Raw genomic sequence first — 14709 nt, 5'->3', positions numbered from 1 at the left:
CCACCTCAGACTGACCCCAGCGGGGGCTGCCTTCTTCTTGGCCGTGTATTTCTGCCCACTGAGCTAGCAAAGGCTCTCAAGTGCTAAGACAGTTCAAGGAGGTGATTCAGACTAAAACAGTACTCGTCAAGAAAAATGGTTAGTTTCCAGACATTTGGCTCCACAAAGCTCCCTGCCAGATGATTACAAGAGAAGCAGAGCTGGTTGAAGCACAGGAGTGGGAGCTCCAGACAGGTATCACTCCACTACTCCAGCCACCTACTGCTGCTGGAGCGGTGGCCATGGGCCCTCTTTGGGTCTCCAGAACAGGATTATTTTATTTTTTTTTTTGGCAAACTGCTTTGGCCCCCAAGTTGCCCCCCTGCCTACAGGGCAACCTCAGGTAAACATTTGGTTCACTTTGCATCTGCTTTATGTGTCCAGGTTTGTGTGCTGAGACAAAGCCAGGCCTCAATAAACAACTCAATTTTCTGTTTTCATTGTTCTCCAGAATACTCATGCTCCTCTGAAGCCAGGCTTCCAGCTTGCACCAGGATTTTTCCACCAACATATTCACACCCAGGACTTTAAGCAGTGGCAAGGGGAAGGGACCTGTGGTGTCACCAGCATGTCCTATCACCAGCACAGTCTACTGCATCACGGTGCCTTGGGCCCATCATCTGCCAGGCTTGCTGGGCCAGGGAAGCCAGAGCAGGACACTGAACCAGTACAGTTCTGCATCAGTATGAACTTTAAATGCAAAAGTTGCTCGGCAAATGAGTGTTTACCTTTAATCAAGAGGCAGATTTCAGAAGCACACAGCTCTGGTTTTACTAGACTACCAATGGCATTTACAACAAGCATTGACTAGGAAATTCTTGCTTTTCTAAATACCAAACAAAAAGCGTGCAATATTTTCATAAAATGGAAACGTTACTGTATCAAATATGACAGGTTGAGCTGGAACAAATATCAGAATTCCTTCTGATATCAGACATCTATATCTGACACAACCATAAGCTGATGCTGCTCTCAATAATCTTCCATCCTGTCTTATTCCTAAAATTCAAAGTATTAATTGCAACTAATTCCACAAGTTCTAGAGTTTATGTTCTCCATTATGGTTCACATAGAAGTTCCATGCTTATCAGAATAGAGCAAACATGAAATACACATATCTAGATATGAAAAATTAAGGAAAGAAAGACCTAGCACAAAACGAAGCTATTTTGTCCCTCTGATGATTATTTTAATGAAAGTACAAACAAAACATTTGACCCGAGCATTAAATACTATGTACAAGTGTCAAAATCATGTAGTCTTAAATGATTTTTTACATGCTACTTTGCTCACCTTATTAAGATGCTAGTTGTTTCTTTGATTTATCTGGTAATAAATTTTTGATGACTAGTGAGTCTCATAAAAATTGCTCTGGTGCTGACTACATTGATTAATAAGCCAGAAGAATTGAAACTGTCAGAAATTCATGTGCAAGAGTAAATTACTGCCAAACATACATTAGGTATTCCATAAAATATAGAATAAAAAAGGTTGATTTGGTAATTTTTTCTTGTATCAATTTGCTTGATTTAATTTATATTCAGGATCATCACTGTCAATCCTTGCACACCTTGCCTTTTATAACATCAACATTAGAGTATATCTAATGTTGGGACGGTTAGGAAACAGCAGGCAACATGTAATAATCAAAACTAAAATCCAGAATTTCATTTGGAAATCGTATCCAGTTGAAAGGTAACTAAAAACTGTTAAATCACAGTTTCAGCTTTAGTAATTAAAACTCACCTGTATTTAGAAGCCAGAATTTGCGTGCACAGCCATGCTACAAATTATGTTCTGCCACAACTGTGGTATCTCCTTTCAATACTTATGTGTAATAGCTTCTTGGAACACATCTGAACTAATGCCTCTGAAGAGTCCTGAACTCTGTGGCCCCAGATACTTTGCCTGAATAACTCCCAAATGCATGTTTAACATGCAAAAAATCCCACTGAACTATACACTAAAGCAAAATGGAGGAAGAGATCTGGGTGTACATACATGAGTAGGCATCAAATATTCTCTTTTTCATTTCAAGGGAAATTGTACTGATAGCACTGGGTTTAGGATTTGCTCCCTTTTTACTTCTGCATCTATTTGCCATCACAGAATAGCAGTTTGTTGCAAGACATATGATTGTAAGATTGGAAAACCCATTTGATTATAAGTTCAGAAGTGGACTATATGGATAATAAAAAGGATTCTGGGATCGCTGCTCTCTATTCAATGTAATAAATGCTACTGTTTACATTTAGCACTGGAGTGGAGCTTCTTAAAACATCTGGCAAAACTATGCAGAAGGTTAATATTCTTGTTTTTTTTTATTACTGTTTAGATGAAACTGTAGCAACAGAAATGGTCACCACCCTAAGAAATTCTATTTACTGTTCAGGCTCCCGCATTCTTCACTTTAGATGGCAATTTTTCCTCCATTTCTCCAACCAAGTATAATAAAGAAGCAAAAATCTTTTTTTCCTGGGATATTTGATTCTAACTGATTTCTAGTACGTCAGATTTGCAGAGTTAAAATGCTAATGTAGCTGGGCACAGGAAAAAGCCATCACAAAGCTGTTCTCATAAGGACTTGCAGAATCATGACTTAAATCTGACCCCAGCTTTAACAGCAAAATATTTCTTGTATGGATAGAAGAAAGCTGAGATGCAGGACTGAGGAATCTTGTGTCATATATTGAAGAATATTCTGATTTTCATACTTTTCAAGAAAAAGTTAATTTTAGTGAGAAGAATTTCAAATGAAATCTCATCACAACCTCTTTCAAATTGCCCCATAGGTAGGTATAAAGTGCTGTAAAAGTGCATGTAAACTGGATAGTAGTAATACCAGCTGAAATGAAGTCATGACTTTTAAAAAGTTTACCAGAGGCACCAGTAAATTACACCAACATAATTTCCACTTAAGCCTTCCATTGGATAAACAGCTGATAAAAGCAATCATAAAACTAGGGAAACTTCTCTAACTAACTGATAGCCCTCACCAGAAAAGTAAAAACAAAATTGCTGAAAATCACACACAAAAAAATAAGTAATGTGAGAATGAAATAAAAAACCAGAGTTCAATAAAAGCTAGCATGTAATAAAACAGATATGACTGCATAGAGAATAGAAATTTCAGACAGTTCTGCTTGATTATAAAAGCGTCACTTTTTAATTTATCTCTCAAATAAAAACAGCAAATACATGCAGTAACTCTTCCTGTTTGGTTGTAAAGAACCAACCTTAAGAAGAAAACAAGCAAGCAAGCAAACAAATTGAGTTGTGAAGAGTACAAAGGGTTAACCAGCTTACCCTCCTCCCCCCCCAACTTTCTGTTAGCTATAGGTTACCAGAAATCCTTTATCCCCTACCAATGCATTAAGACATTAAGTCTCAATTAGCATTCCATTGTCAGCTGACTCCTATTTATTTCTCACCCAGCTGCGGTCTTCTGGATTTATTTTAAAATTGCTGCAGTGCTTTTGCTATCTATTTCAAAGACCTAGTTGTGCACATGTGAACATCCTCACAGAAAAGATTAGGTAAGGTACCCTCAGAAAACATATGCCCAGTTTCTTAATAGCCTATATTTCAGACACACTGCCTTTGCTTAACAAGATCAACCAAAAATGCTGCAGGGCTGGGTGAGAAGAGCCCCTGAATCCACTGAGGATGAGAAGTCGGACTGCCCACACATACAGCAACTGGAACTCTGGGGCAAACCCCATGTTAGATAAGAGGCCTTAAATTACAATAGTTCTGGCAAAGGCTAAAATCAGGCAATAGATTGCCACTGGTATATGCTGGCCATAACATATTAAAAGCCACGATATTTCACACAGTAACTTATAGCAATGTGTTGATTTAAAACACGTTTTCTCAAGAAGTATCCAGATGCAATCAGAGGACAATAAGAGAAAAATGAATCTGCTACTTCCTCTGGCAGTTTGCCCCATAAGCATCTTTTTACAACAGTATACTTTGCTTTTCCCCATTCTGCCTGACTTTTGCTCTCAAATCGTTTTGAGGTGTGTTATCTACATTCATTTTTAACATCTCTTTAAAACTACGTCTTTTACATATAAGCCCAAGACTTCTTGTAGGCCTTTTAGATATAGCACTGAAACTGACAAGGCACTTCAGTTACATTATATCAGACATTTTTCAGAGCAGATTGCTTTCTGGAAAAAAGAACAGTCTCTCCTTTTTATACCCCCCATAACCCTAACCACAAAGCATTGGTACACTCCAGATAGAGGTAGTGAATGGAGTTAAATCCAGCCGGCAACCAGTCACAAGAGGTTAGTATGGGAGCCCATCCTGGTTAATATCTTCATTGATGATTTGGACGCGGGAATTGAGCACACCCTCAATAAGCTTGCAGGCAGCACCAACTTGGTGGGAAGTGTCTATCTGGTGATGGGCCTGAAGCACAAGTCTTATGGGGAGTGACTGAGGGAACTGGGATTGTTCAGTATGGAAAAGGCGCAGGGGGGATCTCAATGCTCTCTATGGCCATCTGAAAGGAGGGTGTGGTGAGGTAGGGGTTGGCCTCTTCTCCCAGGCAACACTGATAGGACAAGATGGAATGGCCTAGAGCTGTATCAGGGGAGGTTCAAGTTGGATATTAGGAAAAATTTCTTCTCTGAAAGAGCGGTTAGGCATGGGAACAGGATGCTCAGAGAGGTGGTGGAGTCACTGTCCCTAGAACCATTAGGGTAAGGGTAGATTTAGTACTCAGGGACATGCTTTAATGGGCCATACTAGTGGTAGATAGATGATTGGACTAGATCACAGAATCACAGAATTGTAGGGGTTGGAAGGGACCTCCAGAGATCGAGTCGAACACCCCTGCCAAAGCTACACCAGGTCACACAAGTAGGTATCCAGGCAGGTCTTGAACATCTCCAGAGAAGGAGACTCCACAACCCCCCTGGGCAGCCTGTTCCAGCACTCCGTCACCCTCACCATAAAGAAGTTCTTGCACACATTTGTGCAGAACTTCCTATGCTGCAGTTTCTAGCCGTTTCCCCTTGTCCTGTCTCCACAAACCGCTGAAAAGAGTCTGGCCTCGCCATTCTGCCCCCTGCACCTTAGATGATCTTAAATGTCTTTTCCAATCTTAATCATTCTATGATTTGCCAAGCCTTACTCACAGATGTGTAACTCTGCTTCAAGTTGCTGTCAGATACACTGTGCAAGGGCACAATTTATTAAGAGATCCAGGACAGCTATGTTTTCACTACCTTCACACCAGCTTCCAGGTCATCTAACAAAGTTTACTCAGAAATGATTGTGTATTTGCTCCCAAATAACCGAGGAAAACATGGAGTATTTTTAGGTCAGATCTCTGCAGAGCTCACAGAAATGCCCTTGTTGACAATTATTGCCCAAGACCTATCAGGCAGTTGTTCTTAAATATTTGCTTTATTGAAGCTCATTTTTTAATGAGAATGCTGTTCAGCTATACAAGCTAAATCCTTCACAAGAATCTGCTGTAGTCAAAGAGTTGCCATGGCCAACCAAATTTCTAATCTCTCTTTAAGACACAGTTTTCAAAACTGCATTAACATGTTAACTGTATTATAACTAGATTCATATTGCAGTTATATTCTTTAAGCCTTGAAATCCCATGTCTGCTAACCAAAAACTGATATCAAAGTACATTAGTTCAAAATAATAATCTGGTTTAGACTATCTGCCTTCTTTGGTGTTGGAATGATAACAGCACTGCTGCCACTTTTGGCAGACTTTTTCAGTCACCTTTTCTAAACCTCATGAATGCACGTCCACGGAAAAAACCTCTATTGGAGGTTTAAAACAGTTCCTCACAACAAAATGTTGGTCAGGCTTCTACTGAGTGGACTGAAAAATATTTCATTCTCACTAAAAGATTCAATCATCACCCTGCTTGCATTGAACACAGAGTATGATTTTATTTTATTTATTATTCCTTTATATTATCATTTCCATTATTAAGAATTTGAATATCCGAGTTCTGAAAAGGGCACATTTTAATTCAGACAGAATTTGTCTCTCCGACAACTAAGAGCTTAACAACGCAGATCCAAGATTGGGTTGACCCTTTTTCCCTCCACACATTTCATTTAATCTCACCTGTATATATATATATATATATATATATATATATACATATACACATATATATATATATATATATTTTTTTTTTCCCCTTACTCAGGATGCCATTTACTTGCAGTTGTACATTATGATCTTTGCTTGTTTGCTTATGCCACAATTTGTCCTCAAGGCTAGGCCCTAAATTCTGTTTCTTAGCAGTTTCCTTCAGACATCTCTACCTGTTCCTCATTTTGGATTTTACTATAATTATGATAGATTTTTAACTCATCTTCTGATCTTGCCTTGACTAATGATCAGATACAACTCTGCCTTGTATCCTTATTCAAATCCTGTACCTACTGTCTTTCTTTCCCCACTTTTGGTTTCATCAAATTCCATTTATGTACTTTCTTCAGTTCTTCATTCAGATTCTGATTCTTACCCAGCCCTAGACATCAGCACCAGCAACTTAAACCCTGGGTTATTATCCCTGACATGGTTAATGGATTAGTGCACAATATTCTAAACTTTATATGAAAGTTCACATCAAAGGGAATAGTAATATTAGTAGTTAGAACAGAATTTATATGTGCAGTATCTATATCTGTCATATACATCAGTGATAGCTTCATTTTTATTACATATCCATCTTAGCAATATATAAACAAAATTTATACAGATACTGTTTTTCTTGTTTGTCTTTCAACATGGGTTCCACTTTGCCTTGGGGAAGAGTTACAGATTTGCATGTAAACATTGTCCAGAGATGTCAGGACTCTTAGTCATCTACTGTCTCTGCCGGAAATAATGTACTAATATATTTATCGATCTTAAAAATACAGCCAATAAATATATTTGGTTAGAATACAAATCAGTATTTTCATATAAAGTATATAGTACCATGCCTTTGATACAACAAAACCAAATGTAAATTATATTTTTATATTCTTTTTCCCCCCATCAAGCTGATAAAATACTTCTTGTTGGTTAATTACAAATTTTTTACTGGTACGTGACAGAAATGTGTGAAATAGGTTTGTAAACTCTTGTTTACTTCTTAGCTATATTGGATCTTGCTTCCTGCCTTCTTTGGAAGGAAGTTTAAAAGACATCATCTGTGGAGGAGATGCAGCATCTCAGAGAATCTCACCTACAGTAAATCACGGAGGAACCTTGTTATCAGTACACCTATTGTAGTGATACTACATTGAAATAACACAAAAATACAGGAGATCAAAGCCACCACTGGTGTAGATCAGTGTTGGAGACAAAAATGGTAAAGATGTCAGGCTAGAATATGAAAGTGAGCTCCAGGAATACGCTACCAGGTTACACAACACACAAGAAAAGACAGGACCTGCAACAAGCACAGTGTAAAAATAAGAAAAGGGAAAGAAGTAGGTACAAAAGGTTAGTGTAAGAGCACAAGAACAAGCCCTCTAGGAACAAGAATATCTGCTCTAGAATATAAGTATTTGCAGAGTTGAACCTAAGAGAAAACTAGCACGAAAAATTCTATTCCACAAACACCCAAAGAATACACAAGTTATTTTCAGATACTATTTGTATGCTAGTGCATTACTTTTAGTGTCTTGCCAGTCTTTTCTAGCTGTTAAAAACAAATGATGAAAAATTCTTCATTATTAGAACCCAGAAGAAGAATCTCTTTTTCCATGACCTATGACTGCTGACCTGGAAGCAGAGGGATTTGCTGCCATGTAGTAGTGGGGTTCAGTGGAAAAATTTCTTCTAAACAACAAAGCTGGAGAGGAGATTGCTTCTAGATAGGGGACTGGATCAAGGGTGGATTCTTGCAGACTGTCACTGACAATAAAATGAGGTTTTTAATTACAGTGCTCAGCTCAGAGCTTTGTTTCAGTATTGCCAAGCAATATATGCTCAGCATAGTGTTTGTCAAACCATTTCCATTGCTAAGAGTTAATGTATCAGTCTTTAAAATGCCTTGCTCTTCTACTACCTTTTCTGATGCAAATGTGGAAAGTGCAGCTTACTTCTTTTCACCAAACATCTTGTTGATATTCCTGACCACGCTGACTGCCTCATGGGAAAAACTTGATTTCAAGAAACTTAACTAATGGGGACTGTTCTATCATAATTCTGCCTCACTGAGATAAGAAGGTCAAACAGGAAGACAACAATCACTAAATGAAGTGTTAAAAGGTAAGTGCCAGGTTCAACAGCAGCTTAGACATGCTAAAAGTCTGAATGCTATTCTACACAACCAGCATCAGGCACATTATTTCATTTTATCTGAGGTTATACCACCAGGTGATGACCGCAACAGACTGCTATGACAAAAGCAACATCCCTACCTTCCTGCTGTGAGAACAAACAAGCTAAGAGCAAGTTCCACACCAACACTGATCAAGAGCACATGATTAATCCCAGAAGCACACTCTGAAGGCAGCTTTCTGGATTAGTCTTAATGTGAATGTCAGTATTCAAATCAACCCCCATCCCAGGTAGCAATCACACATCTGAACTTTAAACCACTATCTTACACCAGTCCTGATAAGCATCATAGAGTTTCAGTTGTTCATAGGAGTTTAATTCACTGTTTTCTTTCAAACATTTATGTCCGTTTGCACTTGTCTAAGTATATTATAGCCACTAAATCAAACAATGCATCATTTCTTTGTTGGTACCCTAGACAGTGAAGATCCTCTGAGAATATGCTTATAACAAAAAGGTCACTTTGAAAGTTGACTAGACACATGAATAAAAAATAAAACATTTAGTTAAGCCCTTTGAGGAGATGAGGTTGTCATTACCCTTTACTGTCTGAAAAAGTTTTTCTCATTCCTACCATGAGCCACATGGGGCATTTAATGGCATCTCCTAGGGACACAGAATCAAGGCCAAGATTCAGCTAACTACCTGAACAGCTACCTACCATGGCAGTCAGAGATTAAGAACCATTATACTCTTGGCAAACTGACCTATTTCCAAATGATGCTGTCACAGGATGATATGATATGTACAGTGGGTGTATTTTAGCCAACAAAAGCCAGTGAACTGCCACACGCTTCTGAGCTTCCTGCTCAGAATTAAAAGCCCCTCCACACACGTTTTTTAACACAATATATAGCCCATCTTCTTGTCAGCACATGTCTTTCTTGAAAAATGAGAGCTGAAAAATCACTTGGCATCATTTCTCATGAAAGGTGAGGAAATTAAAGGAAATGAAAGCGCCTACCAAGTAGGAACAGCTGATATGAGGGGCCTACTGGCTAACACACTCCTGAAGTAAAGTGCAATTCCAATTTAATTCTCGGTGCTTAAGTACCATGTAAAACAGAAGTGTGAAAATGTAAAAGTATGTGAGACAATGACATTTTATCTTTAGAAATGTTCATCCCTTCTGGGTGTCATCCCGACTTACCAATTAATCACTAGAGCAGGAATATCCTAATACGAAGCTAAAAATGGGGTGAAATTTTTCACCAAGTATGCTTGAAACAGCCATTTTATTTCACAAGGGAAAGAAGATCTATTTTGATCTATTGGCTAGCAGTTTCACAAAAGCAGCCTCACAGAATCTGAATGGAAAACTCTGATGGTGACTGTAGCACAGCGATGGCTTGTGCCAGGCATTAAGAGAAACCTCAAGGTTTAGAGACATGTTGCAAGCAAGTGAATTGCCAATACTCACTGAGCTACCACATTCTGGCTGAGATAACAGCAACAGAGTAAATACAATGTTATAGACATTGCAAACACAAAATAAAACATATTAACATAAACCATTTAGTGAAACATAACTTGGTGTTTGTGATTGCGTGAGCATACCCTCTTTGTCTTAGCTAGTACAGACAATTCTAAACAAAGCAAAATCAATATTTCCAATCAGCCAGCAAAAGGAATGGGCACAAGGAGACAATTACCATCCCTGGAGCTCAAAATCCATCTACACCATATAGATGCATAGTTCCCAGTTTATGAAAGCCCACATCTCCCAGTACTTGAAAGTAAACTTTCTGATCTGAGACAAAAAGAATGATTGTAAGCTGTTATTGTTTTATTTTCTCAGTTTTGGAAGTGAAGTTACTCAAACAGTACCCAATAATCTGTTTAAGTGTACTACTTTGTCTCAGAGTAAAAAATAAGCTGACTGGCTCTATCAAACGTCAGTTAGTTTAAAATATTTTTTCTTGTCTGAATGATCTGCAGTAATCCAAGTGCTCAAACCTGCATAAAGTTTCTACAGAGAAAATTACTATATTCACACCTCAGCTTAGTGATTTGCCTAATGAGAAAAAAGAAACAACACCTGGACATAGACTCAGAATGAAAAAGGAACCTGAAGATGTTAGAGGGAAAAGATCAAAATTTCAAAAGGAATTTCAATTTCTTTCATGTCCACAGTTCTTTTGCTTTTGTGCACAGTTACGCTGCTACACCCATTAACCAGATTATGCCATTGTTTATGACTATTAAGACCTACAATCGGCTTTCTGCAAATTGAAAAATACCTGTAGCAGGTGGTATCCAAGTAATTCTCAGATCACAGGCTTAAAGGAAACTGGAGATAAAAAGGATGACTTTTCATTAGGGTAATCTACAAATTCCCTTTATAGCATATGTGAAATAACCGCAGTCAATAACCAAAAATGTTGCTACTGAGATTCTAATTATATTGATATTTTAAATGGATGATTTACATCAATTAAAATGTAATTTCAGCACGGTTGTGCTGAAAATAATGCTGTCTTGAACTAGTAACATCTGCACACTTTTGTTTTCTCATCACTAATCTTAGACAATAATGAAGTGTGTATATACATATGTATACATTCTAACTGCTAATATCTAGATAAAATTCTGGATGAGGCATGGAATGACTTTTCAATTCTGTTTTTCCTCCTACCAATGGTTAGAATCTGATTTTGCTTACATTGTTAACTACAGAGGCTTCAAATATATACTGTGGACAAGATGAAAATCTGCCCATTAGACAACAAGACACCATGACACCTCAGCAGCAATTGAGACAACCAACATAACAGAGCTTATTTAAAACAAAGAGCAACAGTTACAAAAACTGATGAATTTCAGAAGATTTTGGTTGCTAAGTAAGTGTTACTCGAGCAGTTTACTACTCAACAGCTATTAAGTCATTACCTATTATCTTTTTTAATTTTTATTTATAAGTACTTTTATTTAGAATTACCTACTAAGAGCTCCCCTAAAAACTTAGTGAGTGTCTAATACTTATTTCAGTCCTTGAAATTCTGCCATCTGCATGAGAACTGCATGAAAGACCATAATTTATACTGCTCAAAGATAAATACAAAATTGATCATAAGAAATTGCAACATAAGTTATCAGAAAACTTAGATGCAGGTATACAATGGACTGTGGAGATACTCCAAGGTGACAGATAGCTACCTCCTTGTACTATGTTTGCAGTACAGAACATTACCAGAAGAAAAGTAGTTCAGCCTACATGAATAACCTTGAGAACTATGCATTACCAGACAAAGATCAGGACATTTCTGAGACTCGGTTTCTGTAGCCACATTCCCAGCTATGATTCTTATCACTTAAATTCTCTTAGTGAAGAACAGCATATAAAAGCCACTACTGAATCATTTATAATTTCATATAGAAATTCAGATCTCAGTTACTTAATTGGAAGCCCCAGACCTTCACCTACTTACGCTTTTTTGGTTAACTGAGTTGACAGATACCATTTAAGAACTGCCATAAATACCTCTAAATTACTAACATACATTTTTAAGCAAAGGGGAAATACCAAAAATTAAGTTTCCAACCACTTCTAGGAAGATAGCATTGAACTAGTTGCCAGACACAAAAGTAACCTCCCATCTGAAATTTTACTGTGGACTGGTAACACAAACATTTTCAGTGCAAATAAATACTTTAATGTCTTTAATAATTCACTGAATTATTTCCCAAACAAATATTCTGCATTTGTACAGATTTTAGAATTAAAATGAGAAGCCCAACACAAGGGCTATTTTATCTAATCAATTACGCTGTTGAAGAAAGCACTAGTATCTATATTTGAATTAGCAAACTTAGGGACTTAAGTGTATCAGTCCAGACTAAAAAGTCTGAATTCTGGACATTTTTTTCAACACACAACTCACAGCCAATGCCATCAATGAACACATATTTCAATCTACAAAACCTTACTGTGCTTAATTAAAATTAATATCCCCAAGGCTTGTAATTCTTTCTCTTTTACCTTCCTCATGTTACTTAATAGCTCTTAGAAAGAAACAACAAATGTAGGACAATAGTGAGCAATCTCTATACTTCCTTAACACCTCTAAATCACATTTATTTACTCTTTTGTTAGCAAAACTCTTCAATATAAGTTTGCAGTTTTTGCAGTTTGCGCATTTGCCCCAAATCACTAGCTAATGCATGGATTATGAAAGAAGGGTGTAGCTGATAACATTTTGCTAAGCACACTACAGGAAAAAAACCCATGACTGACAGCACAGAACAGTGTCACATGATACTTACTATTTGTATGTTTCTGATCGAATGTACTCAAAAACATGAGACACTCCCAGCTGGAACTGGTCAGCTATAGGGGTCACCCAGGGATTGTTCTCTGCTTTGAAGACTTGCTTTTGACCAGTCAAATCCAAATTACCTGAAGAAATGGCATAGGAAAGTAAAAAAAAAGAAATACAAAAAAGTTTAAAGACATATCTTGCTGTAAATAAAACTCCATTCATTTTGGAGAGTACAAATGTAATCAAAGGAAACATCTCAGGTTTAATGGAGTGGAAAAGGAGGACAGAGCAGATCCCACCATGATGGATGCAGTTGCACAACATTCATTTCAGCGGTACAGCATACTGCATGGCAGGATTGAATTTGGACTGCTATGTGTAATATTTATTCACAGAGTTAGTTTGAAGTAGAGCTTAATTAGTGTGTAGGTTTTGGGGTGTCCTGCGCAGGAATACATTCAGTCAGCACTGCCAGAACAAGTGAATAAGAACCTGGGGCTTTCTGTTGCTGCCCTCTGAACTTCCCAGCTGTATCGCAGGCATCATAAGTTTCACATTACCATACCACTAAACATACCCTTTGGGCCTATAGGACAAGTCAGCAAGACGTCCCTGTCTGTGATGGCTTGCTGGAATGAATGGTGAATGACATTACATTACGATTTAGCTCTGCCGAAGCTTAATGTTGCAAAGCATTTCTCAATGACTACTCCAGGCACCACACCAACACATGATGCCCAATAGGCTTCTTGCCTCGTCAGTGCCCAGTGAGCTGTTTGCACCAAGATCCCGTGATGAGAATCCCCTATACTGAGAAACACAAAGACGTCCTTGTTATAGGTCAGCTTTACCTGTTTTGTTGACAAGAAGCCTTAAAGACTTCCAGGAAGTTTTTATTGTTTACCTTCGTTAGTTTGTTTGGAACAACTTACTGCCAGAAACCACAACAGCAGATGCTCTACCAAAACTTCTCTTGGCTATGGTTACAAGAGGCTAACTTCCAGGAAGGCCTAGCCATTGAAATAAGTGTTCTTTGAATTAAATTAAAAAAAAAAAAAAGAATCTCTGCTACCATTCCAAATATTTTGCAAATTTTGTGACTAATGGAGTCCCAACACTACTGTTAGAAAGTCACAAATACAAAAAGAAAAAAAAAAAACACAACAGAAAACCACGGGAAATAAAACAAACAAACAAAAAAATACAAGGTCTTAAAGAACAACCAAGCCAAGCTGTCACAAAATTCTAAAAGCATTCTGATCAGCTTGTTCTACAAAACAAAAGGCACCTGTGTAAGTCGCATGAGCACTCATGTATGCTACAGGCTCCTGCCAGCCCTTTGCATCTCCCCACGTTCTGCATTCCTGCTAATCATTACTGTGCTTCTCTCAATACAAAGGGTTAATGCAATTAGAGTAAAGGCAGACCATTATATTCTGTGAAAAGATGTCATACATCTCATATCGCCTATCAACAAGTTACCATTACCTTGTCCAGCTCATCTGTCAGCTGTCTGAGGCCTGTTCTTTTTTAAATAACGACATGCAGGAAGCATCTCGCCCTGTCAGTCAGCAGCAATTGCCCTAACTGCCTCATGCTCCGGTGCACCCAGTTAGGGGCCTCACACCCATCTCCTTTATTATGGGATATGCAGCCGTGGTGTTGTAGCAAGGATCAGGAAGCAGGATTAAGCACTGTGACAACAAGGACCTAACAAGCTAGAAGGTGGGGTGCAGGAATCTGTTCGGGCTGGCTGAAAACAGCCTCAATGTTCTCTACTCAGTTGTAAGGCACGTGGCTCCAGGGAGAGCGGCCGCGCTGCAGTGAGCAGCAGCCCTCTGACCAGCACTGCTATGAAGATCATGCATCACTCAGAGGCGTACTTGGCAACAGCAAATTGGATTTTCCATTTTATTGCCTGAAAAAAAATCACACGCTCTTCTCTCCAACACTACCAACACTGTAAGCACTCGCTTATAATTAGAGCGCAGTAAGTACTTCGTCAAGATGAAATGATGCATCTGTGTACAGCTAACAAAAGTAGTTAAAATCACGGAGAAAAATCTGACCCCGTTATGCGTCA

General features: G+C 38.2%; 1 protein-coding gene across 6 annotated transcripts in view; it reads right to left on the bottom strand.

The window, feature by feature from the left end:
• RSU1 (Ras suppressor protein 1) overlaps positions 1 to 14709 on the bottom strand; it is a 98217-nt gene that overhangs the window by 44745 nt on the left and 38763 nt on the right. For 3 of the 6 annotated variants that reach the window (XM_048951462.1, XM_048951463.1, XM_048951460.1), the window contains exon 8: positions 12631 to 12763. The exons of 2 other annotated variants lie outside the window; for them this stretch is intronic. In XM_048951462.1, the coding sequence (XP_048807419.1) occupies positions 12631 to 12763 (133 nt within the window). Of the gene's footprint in view, positions 1 to 10632; positions 10658 to 12630; positions 12764 to 14709 lie in introns of those variants that run through there. One more of the 6 variants, XM_048951465.1, reaches the window with a different exon arrangement.

This window comes from Lagopus muta, chromosome 7, assembly GCF_023343835.1.
Source record: "Lagopus muta isolate bLagMut1 chromosome 7, bLagMut1 primary, whole genome shotgun sequence".
Lineage (NCBI taxonomy): Eukaryota > Metazoa > Chordata > Aves > Galliformes > Phasianidae > Lagopus > Lagopus muta.
Note: the sequence above shows the minus strand (reverse complement) of the source record. Positions and strands in the feature narration are given on the sequence as shown.